The following is a 21,028-nucleotide window of genomic DNA, read 5'->3' as shown; positions in this document are numbered from 1 at the left end:
ATGGTGTCTAACCAGATCCTTACTCTGGATGGCATTACCCTGACCTCTAGTAATACTGTGAGAAATCTTGGAGTCATTTTTGATCAGGATATGTCATTCAAAGCGCATATTAAACAAATATGTAGGACTGCTTTTTTGCATTTACGCAATATCTCTAAAATCAGAAAGGTCTTGTCTCAGAGTGATGCTGAAAAACTAATTCATGCATTTATTTCCTCTAGGCTGGACTATTGTAATTCATTATTATCAGGTTGTCCTAAAAGTTCCCTAAAAAGCCTTCAGTTAATTCAAAATGCTGCAGCTAGAGTACTGACAGGGACTAGAAGGAGAGAGCATATCTCACCCATATTGGCCTCTCTTCATTGGCTGCCTGTTAATTCTAGAATAGAATTTAAAATTCTTCTTCTTACTTATAAGGTTTTGAATAATCAGGTCCCATCTTATCTTAGGGACCTCGTAGTACCATATCACCCCAATAGAGCGCTTCGCTCTCAGACTGCAGGCTTACTTGTAGTTCCTAGGGTTTGTAAGAGCAGAATGGGAGGCAGAGCCTTCAGCTTTCAGGCTCCTCTCCTGTGGAACCAGCTCCCAATTCAGATCAGGGAGACAGACATCCTCTCTACTTTTAAGATTAGGCTTAAAACTTTCCTTTTTGCTAAAGCTTATAGTTAGGGCTGGATCAGGTGACCCTGAACCATCCCTTAGTTATGCTGCTATAGACGTAGACTGCTGGGGGGTTCCCATGATGCACTGTTTCTTTCTCTTTTGCTCTATATGCACCACTCTGCATTTAATCATTAGTGATCGATCTCTGCTCCCCTCCACAGCATGTCTTTTTCCTGGTTCTCTCCCTCAACGGTACATGTAGCCAATGCTACAAATGTAAGTTGCACAATGCACAGTTTCTCCAATCACATCCACAGAAGTCTGTAACTCCTTCAGAGATGTCTTGCAGGTTGGTTGGTCTTTTCTTGTTTGTTTGTTTTTTCACAATCTGTTTCTTTTTTTTGTTTGTTTGTTTTTTGAGAGCTGCCTACTCCAGACAGATTTACCATATAGTTGCGTACTGGCTGTCTTTGTAATTGATACAGATAAAGTCCAAGATGTGTTTATTGATATGGAAATGTTGATGCATCATGCCTCTGACTTGTCTCAAGACAACTGGCTGTAAAGCTAGGTTTACACAGACAGTTTTGTCGGCGTTGTAGTACGTAGACCGAAGTTTACGGTAGTTCCGGCTGTTTTCGCGGTGGAAAGGGGCGGAGCTCGCCGGCTCCGGTTGTCAATCAAATGATGGACCTTGATCACACGGAGCGAGTTGCTGTGGAAAGCTCCCAATACAGAGAGTATCTTTTTCTCCAGGAGCTGTGTCTGGGTGACGGCCGCTTTCAGCGGTCCTTCCGCCTCTGCAGGACCCAGTTTGAGGATCAACTGTCCCATTCACACACGCACATGTAAACAATTTAAAAATAAATAAATAAATAAACTCTGTTGCTTTCTGCAGCTCGCTCTTTCCCCCAAAAAACTCTGTCGTAATTGTATTTAGAAACCAGTCACCATTTGTTTTATTATACATCTGTGTAGTTAATTAATAAAATATTCTCTACAGACGATTCGCTCGCGCGCGCAAGTAAAAAAAAAGAAAGGAAAAAAAGAAACTCGATCCGCTCCCCGCTACTGTTTGCTGCGGGCTGCTCCTCATTCTTTCCCCCAAAAAACTGTCATAATTGTGTTTAGAAGCCAGTCACCATTTGCTTTATTATACAGCTGTGTAGCTAATAAGTAAAATAATCTCCAGGACGATTTGCGCGCGCATGCACGTAAAATAAAATTAAAAAGAACCTCCGCTCCAAGCTGCTGTGGTGCTGCTGCTCGCTCCAAAAACTTTGTCATGATTGTAAAATAAAGGACAAAAGAGACATAAGTCCTGCTCACAGGCTGCTACCAGATACAGGACATGTTCACATCTTCAAACTCCAGACATCTCCATGTCACTACATATTCGGTCCCTGATTGGTTATCGCGGCGCGACGAGAACTGCGGCACTACAGGAAGCGTCAGGATGAAACGGCGATTAAAAAGTATCAAACGGCGTTGTTCATCGTCACGGGAGGTCTCCGGGAGCGCTCCTGGAATTATTCGACATGTTGAATAATTTTTTCGATGATTCCCGGTAAAGCAGGAACTAAGCCACGCCCCTTAGTGCCGGCGTTAACAACGGCGTGTGATCCTTAAGACGGCCAAAATCTCTTCCGGGACGCTTCCGGGAGCTCTTACCGTCTGTGTGTAAACGGGGCTTAAGTGATGATGTGTATTTAAAATGTTCCTAATGTTTTTCAATTATTTATGGGCTCAGTAAATGGAGGGACGGTGTTTAAATAAATGGCCATAATCCAAAATGGTTAATTGGATATTTTTATTCAACACTTTGGATTCAAGATAAAACTCCATTGTGGTGGTTTCCAAAGGCAAAATCACTGTCCAAAATCCTTATGCACGTGACTATCCCTCTGGTCTTCCTCTACTAAAGAAATGGCATAACTTTGAACAAGTCAACTGCATTTCATTGTGTCTTTGGGTCCTTTTTTGTAGTTCCATGATATCAGATAATGTAATAATACCTGTAGGGTAGTGCATCTCTTGTTTTGCCCTAGTGTAGCTATAGCTGTAGATTGCTGTTTGTTTGTCACCAACCAGCCTGAGATTTTATGCCCCTCATCTTCGGAACCGTAAAGTTTTTTTTCTTCCCTCTTAGGTACAAATGATTAGATATGTATTTGTGTGTACTCCTGCAATCAAATAACATTCACTTTTCTACCACTAAAGACATGTTTTAGCCTGTTTTAACCCAAACTATGAGTGAATTTTAAGTCTGCATTAGTTAATGGATAGACTTTCTCAGTTAGATGACAGCAGAATAAATATTTAACATCTTGGTGCATTCACAAAATTAAATTCACAGAACTCAGTCCTCAGTATGCCTATAAATTAGCATTTTTTTCTATTAATCATAATTTATTTGCCATTACATGGTTTCATACAAACAGTTTCAATGTTTACTCTCTGTTGACATAATCCATCCTATTATTCAATGTTCTACAAGTATGTCCTACAAGATTGATATTTTTGGTGCTTCACTGTAAATGTATACCTCAAAATATTTCAGGTTTACTTCAAACTGCTGTTTTAATTGTGTTTGATGACTTTTATAATCCACTTTGAGGTTACATTTTTTTTGAAGCATCGTACCAGACTGAAATGTATTGATGCAAGTTATTTCTTTTGTTCAGTTATGTAACATGGAGCATAATATCTTTATCCTGTCATTAAAGTGTGGGGTAAGAAACAAGGACTAAACTTAAATTTTTCAACTTTATCTAGAGGTAACTTAGAGAGTACATAAATAATGGTTCAACAGTCCTGTGTTCATCTGACATTAACTGAATTAAAGTGTTAAGTTTGGACATTATTACTCCAAAATTCACATACCATGGAATTAAAGAAAAACACGAGACAAAATCTTAATTCAAAATAACTCTGAATCTAAATGTGGTGTAAAACACTGACCTCTCCAGATGGGGCCAAAAAAGTCTCAGTGGAGGCAAAAACGTTACAAAATAATTTAATATAGGAACACAGCAACAGTAAAATCACCATCTGTTGTATGACATCGATCAAATTATTCATTTTATAACTGTAGAATTTGACATATTAACACTAAAATATGACTCACTGAGTAAAATGGTAAATGGACTGCATTTATATAGCGCTTTTCCATCTGCATCAGATGCTCAAAGCGCTTTAAAATTATGCCTCACATTCACCCCGATGTTAGGGTGCTGCCATACAAGGCGCTCACTACACACCGGGAGCAATAGGGAATTAAAGACCTTGCCCAAGGGCCCTTAGTGATTTTCCAGTCAGGCAGGGATTTGAACCGAAGATCTTCTGGTCTCAAGCCCAACGCCTTAACCACTAGACCACCTGGGGAGGTGATGGTCTGTAGACTGAGTACAGTCTACAGTTAATAATATGAATACCGTACATTTGGAATTATTTAGCACAAGCATATACAATTCTTTGACAGCATTTGAGTATTTATTTATGAATGGCATTCTCAAGGATATGATCATTCTTAAATTTAAATGTTGATTCATCAGTGTCAACAGAAAATCAAGGAGAAATATCTACACATTCTTTTTCCAACAGACATTCAAATAAACTACTCCATAATCAGGTTTGTTCCATATTTTTATTAAAAAATAAACACCTGACAACAGTTTCTATATTGTCTACTAGGCAATATATCTACAAAGAAATCAATAAGCATCCAATAATAAAATGATTGTACCATTAACTACAAATTGCAGGAACCCCCCCCCCCCCCCCCCACCTTAACCATCGACTGCATTTTAGGTTTGCAAGTACTCACTGAAAATAAGCTTGAATATCAGCAGTGCTTTTTTATAGCCTATGTTGCTTTTTGCACACTATTTGCTTAATTTGACATTTTTTACCTCTCCAACGCATGGCTGGACATTATACCCGGCCTGTGCACAGATAGATAGATTCTAGATTCTAGTCTGTTGCTCTATAAAAAAGCCCTCCGTAAAGCTAGGACATCTTTCTACTCATCACTAATTGAAGGAAATAAGAACAACCCCAGGTTTCTTTTCAGCACTGTAGCCAGGCTGACAAAGAGTCAGAGCTCTACTGAGCTGAGTATTCCATTAACTTTAACTAGTAATGACTTCATGACTTTCTTTGCTAACAAAATTTTAACTATTAGAGAAAAAATTACTCATAACCATCCCAAAGACGTATCGTTATCTTTGGCTGCTTTCAGTGATGCCGGTATTTGGTTAGACTCTTTCTCTCCGATTGTTCTGTCTGAGTTATTTTCATTAGTTACTTCATCCAAACCATCAACATGTTTATTAGACCCCATTCCTACCAGGCTGCTCAAGGAAGCCCTACCATTATTTAATGCTTCGATCTTAAATATGATCAATCTATCTTTGTTAGTTGGCTATGTACCACAGGCTTTTAAGGTGGCAGTAATTAAACCATTACTTAAAAAGCCATCACTTGACCCAGCTATCTTAGCTAATTATAGGCCAATCTCCAACCTTCCTTTTCTCTCAAAAATTCTTGAAAGGGTAGTTGTAAAACAGCTAACTGATCATCTGCAGAGGAATGGTCTATTTGAAGAGTTTCAGTCAGGTTTTAGAATTCATCATAGTACAGAAACAGCATTAGTGAAGGTTACAAATGATCTTCTTATGGCCTCGGACAGTGGACTCATCTCTGTGCTTGTTCTGTTAGACCTCAGTGCTGCTTTTGATACTGTTGACCATAAAATTTTATTACAGAGATTAGAGCATGCCATAGGTATTAAAGGCACTGCGCTGCGGTGGTTTGAATCATATTTGTCTAATAGATTACAATTTGTTCATGTAAATGGGGAACCTTCTTCACAGACTAAAGTTAATTATGGAGTTCCACAAGGTTCTGTGCTAGGACCAATTTTATTCACTTTATACATGCTTCCCTTAGGCAGTATTATTAGACGGTATTGCTTAAATTTTCATTGTTACGCAGATGATACCCAGCTTTATCTATCCATGAAGCCAGAGGACACACACCAATTAGCTAAACTGCAGGATTGTCTTACAGACATAAAGACATGGATGACCTCTAATTTCCTGCTTTTAAACTCAGATAAAACTGAAGTTATTGTACTTGGCCCCACAAATCTTAGAAACATGGTGTCTAACCAGATCCTTACTCTGGATAGCATTACCCTGACCTCTAGTAATACTGTGAGAAATCTTGGAGTCATTTTTGATCAGGATATGTCATTCAAAGCGCATATTAAACAAATATGTAGGACTGCTTTTTTTGCATTTACGTAATATCTCTAAAATCAGAAAGGTCTTGTCTCAGAGTGATGCTGAAAAACTAATTCATGCATTTATTTCCTCTAGGCTGGACTATTGTAATTCATTATTATCAGGTTGTCCTAAAAGTTCCCTAAAAAGCCTTCAGTTAATTCAAAATGCTGCAGCTAGAGTACTGACGGGGACTAGAAGGAGAGAGCATATCTCACCCATATTGGCCTCTCTTCATTGGCTTCCTGTTAATTCTAGAATAGAATTTAAAATTCTTCTTCTTACTTATAAGGTTTTGAATAATCAGGTCCCATCTTATCTTAGGGACCTCATAGTACCATATCACCCCAATAGAGCGCTTCGCTCTCAGACTGCAGGCTTACTTGTAGTTCCTAGGGTTTGTAAGAGTAGAATGGGAGGCAGAGCCTTCAGCTTTCAGGCTCCTCTCCTGTGGAACCAGCTCCCAATTCAGATCAGGGAGACAGACACCCTCTCTACTTTTAAGATTAGGCTTAAAACTTTCCTTTTTGCTAAAGCTTATAGTTAGGGCTGGATCAGGTGACCCTGAACCATCCCTTAGTTATGCTGCTATAGACATAGACTGCTGGGGGGTTCCCATGATGCACTGTTTCTTTCTCTTTTTGCTCTGTATGCACCACTCTGCATTTAATCATTAGTGATCGATCTCTGCTCCCCTCCACAGCATGTCTTTTTCCTGGTTCTCTCCCTCAGCCCCAACCAGTCCCAGTAGAAGACTGCCCCTCCCTGAGCCTGGTTCTGCTGGAGGATTCTTCCTGTTAAAAGGGAGTTTTTCCTTCCCACTGTAGCCAAGTGCTTGCTCACAGGGGGTCGTTTTGACCGTTGGGGTTTTACATAATTATTGTATGGCCTTGCCTTACAATATAAAGCGCCTTGGGGCAACTGTTTGTTGTGATTTGGCGCTATATAAAAAAAATTGATTGATTGATTGATTGATAGTCTCTGACTTCTGCTTGCTGAATTCTAGAGTTCGTCAGGGATGTATAATCCATGCAGGGAGTGAGTGTTGGCCAAAGGTTGTGGAGTCCAACAACTTGGGTCGCTTTGTTGGTGAGAAAAGGTTCACTGACCTTGACTATCCAGATAAAGCTGTGATCTTTGTGGAAAAAAATGGATGCTCTGATTGCAGAATTTGAGAAGCTGTGATCTTTGTGGAAAAAAAATGGATGCTCTGATTGCAGAATTTGAGAAGCTGCATGAGGAGTTGGAGTGTCTTGGTTTTGCAAATTTGTCCTGGATCAAAACCAATATCCAGGCTTTCAAAGACATCCTGGATTCAGTCATCATAAGTGTATTTATATGTGGTCAAACTGTTGAAAGTGGTTAGAGATGGACTTATATCAGCAGTGACATTTATGTGTCTGAGATTTTGGCCTTTGAGATCAAGAGATGACTGGGAAGAGCTCATGGAGACATGAGTTCACTGGACAGGTGTTTGGCGATCTGTTGTCCAAATGGTCTGAAACCATTGAGTCCTGGTACTTCCAGTCTTACCACATGGTTGCGAGACCTGGACAATAACCATTGACCTCAGGCAATGATGGGATAGCTTTGGTAAAAAGTTTTTCTGGAGCATACTCAGTTGTGGTGGGATGTTTACATACACTCATCATGGGCATGAATGTCATGGTAATTTTGGGCTTTTAATGATGTGTTTGATCTGTTCTTTTGCCAGGGTGTATTGATTGTACAGCATACATCATCAATGACTTCAAAAAACAAGAATTAGGTGCACAAATTTGAATTTATTTTGGATCTTCTCTAATCTCTAAAATGATACATACAGGCTCAAATATATACATACACCCTCCTAATATTTCATAAATGTCCCTTAGCAAGTGCCACCTCAACCAAACACTTTTGGGAGCCTTCAACAAGTGTTTGGAGGAATTCTGGCTAGATATTTCACTATTTATGGCAGAATTGGTAGAGTTCATTTAAATGGGTTAGTTTCCTGTTATGGACAGCAACTAGTCTGCTCTTTGTAAGCCTGATCCTGCCTAATCTCAGAAGCTAACACCTCTATTCCACAGGACACTGTTCTATTATGATCCCCCACAATCCAGGAAAAGTGCAAAAATGGGATGAAATGGGTTACTTTGGCATGCCTCCTATCAGGCTGGCTTATAAAGCGCATACCTGGCGTTTTCAGCCAGAACCGCAACCAGCACTGCTTTTGTTTCAAATTTTTACCCCGATGGAGCCCAGTCAAACAAGTGTCAATCTGTACCCAATAGGACTACCCCATTTAAAATTGTTTGAACATGATTGAAGCTGTTAAGACTACGAACACCCTGAAGTGACCACGTTATGATGCCAATTTGGCGTATCGGGATGAAATTTTTGAACAGCTCGAAAATTTTGACCAAAACTCAAAACTGGTGCTGATGATGGCCATAACTGCTGCGTATACCAAGTTTGTTCAAGATTGGCAAAAGATGGATCAAGGAGTTACTGTGATGCTTCAAAACATTAACAGATTAACAAGTAGTCATCAAAACCCTCCAGAATGCATCCCTGAACATCAAAACCCCCAAATTTTCTGGAGGGTGTCCTGCAGCCCCAGACCCCCTGCTGACTAAGCAGTAATGGTTATTGAGTGAAATATAATCTTGTTCCACAGGAGAACAATTTACTGTTTTCTTAGCTTTCTCCACCTTATTTTACCTTAAACTCTAGGATGCAATCACAAAAGCATTTCTGTAAAAAAGGTAGCAGGTGAACAGATTATGATTTGGCTGTGGAAAAAAAAAATCAGTCAGAAGACTTTTTTTTCTTGAATCCCTGTGATCATTAACAATGAGTTAATACGCCTTGTCATGCTAAAAGATATTGTAGAACCTTCAGCACCACTTAAAATGTTATTAAAAGATTTAAGTGAATGTATGCATATGTATATAGTTGAGTCTACATGTATAATTTTGACCCTGTGTGAAATAAAGATCCAAAATTTAAAGTTGTGCACTCAATTCTTATCTTTTTATTTATTTATTGTCAGCGCGCCCCCCCCCCCCCCCCCCCCCCCCCCCCCACACACACACACAAAAAAGTGTTTAATGGTGTATGCTGTACAATAAATCTTTCATGGCAAAAGAACAGTTCAAGAACATCATTAAAAGCCCAAAATTCCTGTGGCATTCATGTCCATGAGTGTATGTAAATATCTGACCATGACTGTAGATACAGCTGGAATTCCTCTGCGTCCATTGATTGGTTACTTAGGAAGACTCAGACAAGGATTATGTTTTGCAGTGTGAGAGAACATCAGCTATGATAATATGGCACTGGCATGGTTCCTGGGGGGACAGCCAGTGGAAAAGGCCAATGAACCACCCATGTATCACTTGGCTTTTGCAGATAGACTGCTCCTTTCAGGAGGTGGAGATGGATCACCTAGGGATTGTTCTGTCAATCTTGTGACACGCCTTCTCTTTTCTCTTGATTGAGTGGCCATAGCAGATGGCCCCGATTGTCGGTGTGCTTGTTTGTGGGCTGGGTAAAGTCTAGGGTTTACTTGTTTTTAGCACTTTGAAAAGACTTGTGGTTTGTCACTGTACGACCTGAGTTGAACTTAAGTTGTGTATTTTTAAAGGTGAAGAATGTTGACACATTTTACTAACTTATATTAATTTATGAATTTTATATAAAACATATTTATTACTTTTTCATTATTTTCCTGGGTCAATTGGAATTGTTAACTGTTGTGCTGTTTAAAAATCATCTCGTTGAACATTTGGACGAGTAACATAATTTGAAAACCTTTTTTTCATCCTGGAACATTCAGCATTAATTTAACTATAACATGGCATAAATTCTAATCAGCGAGGTAGAAATAGTCATTTTTAAAGGTAACAGAATATGTAGTTTTTCAAAGTTGTTGGAAAAGCATTATATCTTTTGATATCATTAGATGTTTCTCGAGATGTTTTATGTCTTTATGCATTGTAACACTTTTAAATCATTTATTAGATGTAAAGTGCATTGCAAATAAAATCTATTATCAGGGGTGCACATAACTGGTACTCAGTCATGCTCGTGTGCTAAAAATCACTGATCCACAGCAGACAGCACACAGAGGGAAACACTTTTCCTACAGTCTGTCATTGCTTTCCTCCTATGAAGTGCTTCCCTTGTGTTTTCTGCTGTGCATCATTTATTTTTAGCACGCACAAGCACCATTTGTACCAGTTATGTGCATCCCTGATTATTATTATATCTACAGTACAGCTGTGTTTTTCTGAGTCCCTGAATCAAAATGTTAACTTCTTATTTCTCATCACAACTGTAGATCAGTTATCCAGTTTGGACATATCATCACAAAACCAGGGTGGAGCTTCCAGACTGTCACCAGACACGTGTGTTCAGGGAGCAAACAAGGAAGGACAAAGAACAAGAATAAATCCACACAAGGCTCTGGAGCAAACCAATTCAAAGCCTGCAAACCAAACAAACTATAATGTCGATATACTTGAAACCACTATCAATAATATTATAACAAAAGGGAGTGATGATGATTTCTGCTCCATTTCCCCTGTCAATGCAGCAACCAGTGAGTCTGTATCCTGCTGCTCAGACCCCCATTCTGGAAGCCAATCCACTCCGCTGGACTTCAGTGTGCCAGACCAAATAAAGAACAAAAGTGATATCCTGCATCAGGACAAAGCCGTTTTAGATACATTCTTTATTAATGCAAACCAACTTACAGAATACAACTCATGGTTTTCAAATCACTCGAGCATGGACAGGCTCAGTGCCAAACATATGCACCCTGTGGCTGAGGACACGGACTACAAGAAAGGTTCCACCAGTGATGTTAATATGATGGACGGCTGCGCTGCTGCTCTTGAAAAACTGTCTTCTGATGAAGTGGAACAGTCATTCCTTCATGATAAGCCATCAACTGCTGTTATTCACTTTATAGAGCCACAAAAGGAGAATTTGTCTTCACAGCATGGCCACAGTCATACGGTGAAGCTGCGTCACACAGTAGAAGTGGCACCGGTCCCGCCTGTTCTCCCACTTGCAAACAAAGAAAACTCTCTTCCGACAAACCAGTGCTCACAGTTTTCTCACTCATCTGGGATACCTTCTACTCATGAGCCATGCCAGCCTCCCAACAACACAATACCTTTGACGTCTATGGATATTCCCATCAGGCAATGCAACAAAGACGATGCACACATGGGATCAAGTCCCCAGTGTCTTGACATCTACAGCTGCCCTCCCCGAACAGATACTGATGGCGTCAGTCAGGATACTTCTGCAAAGTTGCATGCTCACACATTGAGCAGCTCAGACTTATTGAAGCATTTGAAAACACAAACACTACAACTGATTAAAGTGGAGTCAGAGACCTCTAATTCGCTGAACAGTACATCAGCCTCTTTAAGAACCAAAGGGAAAGTCTTAGAGTCCAGACCTAATTCAAGCATCTTTGCTACCTCTTCAGTGAAGACCTCAGTTTGTCACAGGTGGAGTAGTAACTTGAAACTTAAGGATGAAATTACACCAAAATGTAGTTCTTCAAAACGGCGGAACTTGAGCGTTAAGAGAGAAAATACAGAAGGTCCGTCCAAATTCCATGCTTCCATGATGTGGTCAACCCCACCGCCAATGAAGATGGCAGCCATGCTGTGTTTTCTAAATACTAATAATCAGCTTGATATGAACAGTAACATTGTTGCACACAAAGTAAGTAACAGAGATCAGTGTACAGTCACGTCTGCTTTTTCAGCAAGGCCAGTACAGTCCTCGAACAAAAGAGAAGCCATCCATTCAGGTGAAGATGGACACAGCTCCAAAGCAACAGCCAAACATCCAAACAAACCACTCCAGCATGACACAAAGAGAACATTCTTAGAAGCCAAACTGTCTCTACCTGTAACATCATCATCAGGTACAGTCTGTAAGGAGGCAATGAATTCAAATCACTCGAAACACAATCAAACAAATACATGCAACAGATCAACACGTACCATCGGCAACATAGTAGAAAAAACAAATGGTATAGTCAGTGAAATGATTAACTTGCAGTCTTCCACTGAAGACACTAGTTCAGCTTCGAGCCGTGATAAAAAACCAGTGGCTGCAATAGAGACGAGCACAACCCCAAAGTCCAACATTTCTAGACTATATATAAAACCTGTGGGCAGGCGATGTGTTTCTACAGACACTGCATCGTCTGTAGATTACAGCCCCTTCTCTGTACAGCATAAGATTAAGTCCTTTGAAAATCTGGCTACTTTAGACAGGGTCATGCCTAAAAACAGTGACACTCCCTCTTATGCTGTGATACATAGGGCCTCACTTAGCCAAAGGATTTCGGGTTATATGGGATTAGTAAATTCTATGGACTCCCAGCAACAACAGAGGAGATTCAGTTCCTATATAAAGTCCACAGTTCCAACCACTACTTCCTCAACCTTTCTTTCCAAATCATTTTCTAGCGTTACACTACTAAATGTTGGACTTGCACCGATGAACTGTACCATGGCCTCTCTGACAGGAGGTGGGGGGACTCATGTTGAGAAAGACTTGGGTGGGGTTGTACCACAAACCCCTTCAGTGCTGCAGAGGAAATGGAGGAATAGCAGCCTTGCAAACAACAGATTGCGGCAGCTGAGGGCTCTCAGTATGCCTGAGCTAGAAAAACTTTTCACAGAGAACATCATCAGTGGAGCAAGTACACGCACAGCTAAAACTGATTCTAGCAGCAATTCCAGTACATTTATTGATGTCCCAGTACCTGGTGTCATTCCGCCATCTGCATCTCCATCAATATTGGATAAAACTTCTCAGAGACATCCAAGAACCAGTGGATCTAGCTGGTCCATCAGGTGGGCACATATAATTAAACCATTTTAAATTGTTCACTTTGTGAAACTTTGTAGCTCAGAAGTGTATGGTCATAGTTACACTCAGTGATTACTGATGTGGCTCTGAGGTAGATTGTTTCTAAACAGTAAAAGAGGCAGATATATGCAGGTCATGAAAAAGGTGTGTGCAGTTTTTGTGTTTGTGGAAAGAAACTGATTAAAGAATAGAGTTGTTTCTATATGTTGTTTTATTAAATGATGATCAGAGAGAGTGAAAAGCATTTTTCTGAACATCTGCATAAACTTTGCTGTCTCATATTGCTTGGAGATCACTCACTCTCTCACTCATCTTCAATTGCCTATCCGGGACCAGAGCTCCAGCAGGGCAGCCCAAACGTCCTTTTCCCAGGTCACATTAACCATTTCTGACTGGGGGATACTGAGGCATTTCCAGGCCAGTGTGGCGATATAATCTCTCCATGTAGTCCTCTGTCTTTCCCAGGTCTCCTCCCAGATGGATATGCCTGCAAGACCTCCCTAGAGAGGTGCCCAGGGGGCATCCTTACCAGATCCTGGAACCACCTCAGCTGGCTTATTTAAACATAGAGGAGCAGCGGCTCTACTCTGAGCTCCTCCCGGATGAATGAACTTCTCACCCTATCTCTAAGGGCCTGGTCCCAGTGGGGAGAGGATTAATTGCGCATGAATTGAGTACACAAATTAAGGGCATTCGTTGTCGTCCGCAACAAAAATGGCCAAAAATGAGAAATATCCCAGTATGAATTATGGATATACACTCAACAAAAATATAAACGCAACACTTTTGGTTTTGCTCCCATTTTGTATGAGATGAACTCAAAGATCTAAAACTTTTTCCACATGCACAATATCACCATTTCCCTCAAATATTGTTCAAAAACCAGTCTAAATCTGTGATAGTGAGCACTTCTTTGCTGAGATAATCCATCCCACCTCACAGGTGTGCCATATCAAGATGCTGATTAGACACCATGATTAGTGCACAGGTGTGCCTTAGACTGTCCACAATAAAAGGCCACTCTGAAAGGTGCAGTTTTATCACACAGCACAATGCCACAGATGTTGCAAGATTTGAGGGAGCGTGCAATTGGCATGCTGACAGCAGGAATGTCAACCAGAGCTGTTGCTCGTGTATTGAATGTTCATTTCTCTACCATAAGCTGTCTCCAAAGGCGTTTCAGAGAATTTGGCAGTACATCCAACCAGCCTCACAACCGCAGACCACATGTAACCACACCAGCCCAGGTCCTCCACATCCAGCATGTTCACCTCCAAGATCGTCTGAGACCAGCCACTCGGACAGCTGCTGAAACAATCGGTTTGCACAACCAAAGAATTTCTGCACAAACTGTCAGAAACCGTCTCAGGGAAGCTCATCTGCATGCTCGTCGTCCTCATCGGGGTCTCGACCTGACTCCAGTTCGTCATCATAACCAACTTGAGTGGGCAAACGCTCACATTCGCTGGTGTTTGGCACGTTGGAGAGGTGTTCTCTTCACGGATGAATCCCGGTTCACACTGTCCAGGGTAGATGACAGACAGTGTGTGTGGCATCGTGTGGGTGAGCGGTTTTCTGATGTCAATGTTGTGGATCGAGTGGCCAATGGTGGCGGTGGGGTTATGGTATGGGCAGGCGTCTGTTATGGACGAAGAACACAGGTGCATTTTATTGATGGCATTTTGAATGCACAGAGATACCGTGACGAGATCCTGAGGCCCATTGTTGTGCCATACATCCAAGAACATCACCTCATGTTGCAGCAGGATAATGCACGGCCCCATGTTGCAAGGATCTGTACACAATTCTTGGAAGCTGAAAATGTCCCAGTTCTTGCATGGCCGGCATAGTCACCGGACATGTCACCCATTGAGCATGTTTGGGATGCTCTGGACCAGCGTATACGACAGCGTGTACCAGTTCCTGCCAATATCCAGCAACTTCGCACAGCCATTGAAGAGGAGTGGACCAACATTCCACAGGCCACAATTGACAACCTGATCAACTCTAAGAAGGAGATGTGTTGCACTGCATGAGGCAAATGGTGGTCACACCAGATACTGACTGGTATCCCCCCCCAATAAAACAAAACTGCACCTTTCAGAGTGGCCTTTTATTGTGGGCAGTCTAAGGCACACCTGTGCACTAATCATGGTGTCTAATCAGCATCTTGGTATGGCACACCTGTGAGGTGGAATGGATTATCTCAGCAAAGGAGACGTTTGTGGTTTGTGAACAATATTTGAGGGAAATGGTGATATTGTGTATGTGGAAAAAGTTTTAGATCTTTGAGTTCATCTCATACAAAATGGGAGCAAAACAAAAAGTGTTGCGTTTATATTTTTGTTGCATGTATTAATGTATAGCGAATATATGATGAACAATCACAGTTGTATAACGCATGTAGTGAGGAAACTGATCCGACGCATTGCGATTATCACGGCAGTATTACGGGTGTATTATGAATGCATCGCGCACGTGTTGCGCGTGCACGGCATCTGCATTGCGATCATAAAAGAAGCGCACTCGGGCTGTCGGCATCACTATTCACACCAACAATACAGCCTCTGGAGCATTTGCTGGACTTGGACAAGTTGATTGGAGTAAACAAGCAGTGAACAGGACGAGTGGGAACGTCAGTGGATCACATCAGAGCGCAGCTCGACTGAACAGTTATAACAAGAAGTTAAATCTGTTATAAACATAGAAATAAATACTGTAACAGCTGCAGACGAGAAGGAAAAAACCCGCAACTTTTATCAAGCCTTGACAACGTAAACAAGTCAAATAATTACCTTTTAAGACGGCTCAAAATGCTTTCTGCAGCTTGTTAGCTGTTCGCGCGTGTGCAGGTTCCTCTGTGATTCAGGAGGTGATTAGAGCCATTTTCAACAGCCAATTTGCAGAATAAAATGATTCATCCGCCACGAAATAATTATTTTATATACGCAGCATCCAGTGCAGAGCGCGTGGCAGCCGGTAGAACAAAATGGTGTCCAGCTGTGAACACAGCGCATCTGATTTGCATCCGCTGCAAAGCAGACGTAATAACGCTTTATTTGTGGCCAATCTGTATGCAGTCGCTACAACTTATTTTAGTTTGTGATGTGGACATGATGGACACGCAAAATATCCATTTTACACGCTGTCCCAGTCCACTGCCAAGCCGCAAATCCCTGTCAGTTGCGGATATCAGCAGATGACGGCGAATATACAGTGCATAGATTGAGTATGTATTGTGTATGTATGGCAGATGTCATCCACAGCCAAAATTTTGTGCAGCTCAAAAATCCTGGTAACGGGAAAACGTGCCTCTGCGGATAACTGCGGACGTGTGCGGGTGTCGGCCGACTCATACAAGCATGTTTCACGCATATTGCGGATGTTAAGCGAATATAAGCCAATTTTGTGTGCAATCCATATGCAAATCCTCCTAAACGCCAGTGGGACCGGGCCCTAAGGGAGACACCAGCCACCCTCCTAACGAAACCCATTTTTGGCTGCTTGTACCCACAATGTAGTTCTTTCTGTCATGACCCAAGCCTCATCACCATAGGTGAGAGTAGGAATGAAAACTGACCAGTAGATCAGTAGATCGAGAGCTTCGCCTTTTGGCTCAGCTCCCTTTTCATTGCTACAGTACAGTGAATGCAACACTGTCCCTTCTCCACCAATTCTCTGGACAAGCTCATTGCTTGAAGATGAAAAACAGTAATATTCTACTTCATATTTTGGCCATCTGTCGCCATTGTTTGTGGTGCTTACATGAACCAACAGGCTCCAGTCATCAACCATGATATGGCCAAAGAAACCCAAAGACATGTATGCTTTGAATTCATGAATAATGTCATCTGATTTATGATTCAGTGACCTCTTAAAGAATGATGAATTTAACTGAATGCAAAGATCCAACATTTCCTTGCCAAAGATTTGTTAGAGTGCTGTCAACTGGGAGGAGAAAGTCAAAATGAAGGATGAAGTGCATGAACTCAACTGAGAACTGATTGAAGGATTCTAAAGATCTGGCCTAGCAAAGTGGGTTTTTTTTTATCATTGGTTTCTTTTGAATTAGGAATCCAATATGTTATTTATTTATTTATTTTTACTTATTTTCCTTGGAATTTGCCATAATTTGCATTATTATTAACTTGAACTGCAAAACCTTTTAGCCTAATTAAATGGCTAACATTAATACAGTGATCTAACAAGTTAATTGCAGTTTATCAAGGGAAATTTCACTCAATGAAAAGCAAACGTTTAACGCGCTAATACTGGAATCTGCCATCACGCATTCATATTTATGTTTCCTGTTGTGTAACTGGAACCACATAAAGGTGGCTGGCTTGCCTGTACAGAATCACTGCAAACTATAACTGAAAGAGTTTTTTACAAACTGACTTTACCACTGTAACAGCCTAATGTTAACCAAAATAAAGCAGAGGTCAGTCACAGTTAGATCCTGAAATAATAGTTAAATTACCAATGGAGGCAAAGAATTTGCCTCTTTGTAACCATGTGCTTTCCAGCACTGGGTGGTGTTGAACCACTCAGTTCTGCTCTCACCTCTGTTCTGGATTTTACATGGCATGACACTTGACTCAGCAAGGTTAGTTTTAGTCCTAAAGCTATTAAAAACTCAGAAATTATAGCTTGAACACAGTTAACACAGAGGGATACACATAAAATTTTATATACATATTAATGGTGGCGTTCCTCATGGTTCCATTGTGGGGTCTATTTTGTTTTCTAGTTACATAAATGACTTTGGTAAGGACATTCAAGCAGAACCTGTAGCTGACAACCAGTATTATCACTTATATGCTGATGACAATTATATATACTCTCTCGTGTGGTGCAGGAGTGTCAGACTGCATTTGAATCATTACAAACTACTACTGCTGAATTAGTTTTACTCACTCTGTCATTACTCACTGATGAAATGTGTTGTGGGCCTGTCGGGGCCTGGGAGAATGCCCATCTAGTTTAAATGTGTTTTGCGGACTTGGAGAAGGCGTATGATGGGGTACAGGAGATGCTGTGGGAGGTGGTACAGGAGTATAGAGTGAGGGGATTCCTTTTCAAGGACAGCCAATCTCTGTACTTGCAAAGTGAGAGCTGTATTTGGGTCCTCGCCAGTAAGTCACACTAGTTTGTGGTAGGGGTTGGCCTCCGCCAGGGCTGCGCCTTGTCACAATACTGTTTGTGATATTCATGGACAAGATATCGAGGCGTAGTCGGGGGGGTGGGGGGGGGTCTTCAGTTTGATGGGCTCAGGGTCTCATCACTGTTTTTTTTTTTTACAGATGATGTGGTCCTGTTGGCCTCAACCTGTGACCTCCAGCACTCACTGGATCAGTTTGCAGCCGAGTATGAAGCGGCTGGGATGAGGATCAGCACCTCTAAATCTGAGGCCATGGTTCTCAGCAGGAAACCGATGGATTGCCTACCTTTGGTAGGGAATGCGGTCTTGCCCCAAGTGAAGGTGTTCAAGTACCTCAGTGGCTTGCTCACAAATGAGAGGACAATGGAGCATGAGATTGACCGGTGAATCGGCCCAGCAGGGATGGTGTTGCATTCGCTCTACCATACCGTTGTGACAAAAAGGGAGCTGAGCCAAAAGGTGAAGCTTTAGATCTACTAGTCAGATTCTACTCTCACCTATGGTCATGAGGGTTGGGTCATGACCAAAAAGAACTAGATCGCGGGTGCAAATGGCCAAAATGGGTTTCCTCAGGAGGGTGACTGGTGTCTCCCTTAGAGATAACACGAGAAACTTGGTCATCCGAAGGGGGCTCGGAATACAGCTGCTGCTGCTCCTTTGAATTGAAAGGAGACCTGAGGAAGACCCAGGACGAGGTGGAGAGATTATATCTCCACGCTGGCTGTGGAATGCCTCCGGATCCTACAGTCAGAGGTGGTTAATGTGGCCTGGGAAAGGGAAGTTTGGGGTCCCCTACTGGAATGTTGCCCCTGCGACCCCAGATAAGCAATTGAAGGTGTGTGTATGAGTGAGTGGGAAAAAAAAGAAATACATAAGTTCCATATAGGCCATGAGGTCTGTTGGAGCCAGTGCTTATCTCTAGATTCCATAGCGTGAAGTGTGCAAGAGTCTGTGAGGACCCTTACATGGCATGCCAGTCCAACTCAGGTTACCTCCCCAGTCTAGGCTGGTACCCATTTTAAGATGGGTGTGGTGGGACAATGCAGATTAAAGGCCTGACTTATTAAAGTTTGAGTGTGTCACAATGTGTACAAACACCATCACGCACAGAAAGTGCATGCTGATTTATTGACAGAGTGCACAAAAGACACCATGATTGAAATGTGCAAAATAGTAAATTGTCAATTTAGTACATGTGCCTTCATCTATATGCAATTTGGAGTTTGCCCACCTGACTGTGCTAAAATTGTGGGAGGGAACATGCAAATTGGGGTTTGCCCACAAGAGTGCGCTAAAATTACGGGAAGAAACATGCAAATACGTAGGTGAGATTTGCACAAGCATCATGATTTCTAAATGTTAGGAGGAACGTTCATGGGTGCTGATGGCGTCTATATTTTTGCACATTTGAAACTTTCATGTTAACTTATTTCACTTGACAGACTGCTGTTCCAGCAGCACACAGGCTGCCACCTCCTCGTACACCGAATAAAAAAGTCATCCATTGTAAATCTTGAGCATATTACAGAGTTACTTCATGCTTATTTCTTTAAGTACAAATGTCTCCATGCATAGTAAGTGGATGATAGTACATTTTGGTGCATCTCATAATCTTTGCTGTCATTGATGAGTGGGCCAGCTTCTAAATGGCTTCTAGTTCCACTGTATTGTGTCTTATCTAACCAATTTGTGTGCAGTTTGAAGGATTTGGCTGCTTCTCCTGTGAACCAGAATAAGCTGAATGCAATGTTGCCCTCCATGACTCTTCAGTCATATGTTCTGGCACTGCTTCAAGAAGCCACTCCCACCACTGAGGTAACCTAAGATGCTGTTCAGTACAGATTAAATGGTACTGTTCTTTAATATCATGTGGACTTGGAATGTACTGATGTGACTCCACATGTGATCTTTGCAGGGTAGCAGTAATACTCACCTTGTTGTCCTGGTTAAGGAGGGAGGCTCAGGACTTGGTTTCAGTATTGCTGGTGGAGTCGACCTCGAACAGAAGACAATAACTGTAAGTGGGTGTTATGGGAAATATTTTACACATGAACTATGTTTAATGCAAAAGTCACATTTTTATATGAAACAGCCCAACAAGTTCTTAAATAACAGTAGAAAGATAAGCTTATTTACAAAATGACTGACTATAAATCTTGTGTCCAGGTTCATCAGGTCTTCCCCAAAGGTGCAGCCAGTCTTGAAGGCACAATCCAGAGAGGTGACAGGATTTTGTCTATCAATGGCACACAATTGGATGGTAAAACCCATGGAGAAGCTGTGTCTTGCCTTGATCAAGCGCGACTGTCCTGTCAAGTTTTAGTAATTATTTGGCAACACAAGGAGAGCGCGGTGAGCATTTCTGACAGACAAAACACAGTCAATCTGCCAAGGACCACCTGCTCTGTCAAATCTTCAGAGGGTGCCTTAGGTAAGCCAGAGGCCAAACCAGGCAAATTCACATTAGTACAGAGTTTAATATCAATTTGTTCATAAATGGTGATTTAAGTTCCACTGCAATTGTTGTTAGTTTTGCTTTTCTGTCAAGAACAACACATTTTAATCATTTGAGGTCTAAGGATATTTGCTCAATTTTTCCATACTTTCAGTTGTTACCCTTTTAAAGTACTGTTTTTTAAAATGTCCATGTGTTGCATATCAAAATGTTCAGAATAATTTCGGCTGTCAGAATGTCACATAATTGCCTATACCACATTTTGATCAGTATTTACACTTTATAAATGTGTGATTGATTGTTTGATTTGTGTATTACAGCATAAACATTTATCTGAAGGATATCCTGAAACAAAAGTATTTGTGCAGATAATAATAGGTATATGTAAGACCAGTGGTGTTCACAGCAAACCAATAATTTAGCTTTGATAACCGCTAATCCGCTAACTGAAAAGTTAAGTTTTATAGTGCTAAACCGATAAACTACTAAAAGAAATTTACGGATGCTACAGCTAACTGCTAACTGCAAACTTTTGGTATTGACTCCGGTACACTATCAGTTACTGACAAGCCACTTTTGAGTTTAACCCTCTGGGGCTGATGCCATCATATACGATGGCTAAGACCAAGC

At 41.3% G+C, this 21,028-nt stretch overlaps 1 protein-coding gene across 1 annotated transcript in view; it reads left to right on the top strand.

Moving 5' to 3' along the window:
• The window catches only part of pdzd2 (PDZ domain containing 2), a 137,144-nt gene extending 116,642 nt beyond the window's left edge, over nucleotides 1–20,502 (top strand). Inside the window, exons 21-24 of the mRNA XM_034169533.1 lie at nucleotides 10,219–12,766; nucleotides 19,641–19,758; nucleotides 19,859–19,960; nucleotides 20,110–20,502. Of these exons, the coding sequence (XP_034025424.1) occupies nucleotides 10,219–12,766; nucleotides 19,641–19,758; nucleotides 19,859–19,960; nucleotides 20,110–20,439 (3,098 nt within the window). The 3' untranslated portion in view covers nucleotides 20,440–20,502. The remainder of the gene's footprint in view (nucleotides 1–10,218; nucleotides 12,767–19,640; nucleotides 19,759–19,858; nucleotides 19,961–20,109) is intronic.
• The last annotated feature ends 526 nt before the right edge of the window (nucleotides 20,503–21,028 follow it).

The sequence above is a fragment of the Thalassophryne amazonica genome, chromosome 5 (assembly GCF_902500255.1).
Source record: "Thalassophryne amazonica chromosome 5, fThaAma1.1, whole genome shotgun sequence".
Taxonomy (NCBI): domain Eukaryota; kingdom Metazoa; phylum Chordata; class Actinopteri; order Batrachoidiformes; family Batrachoididae; genus Thalassophryne; species Thalassophryne amazonica.
This window is presented reverse-complemented; position numbering and strand designations above follow the sequence as displayed.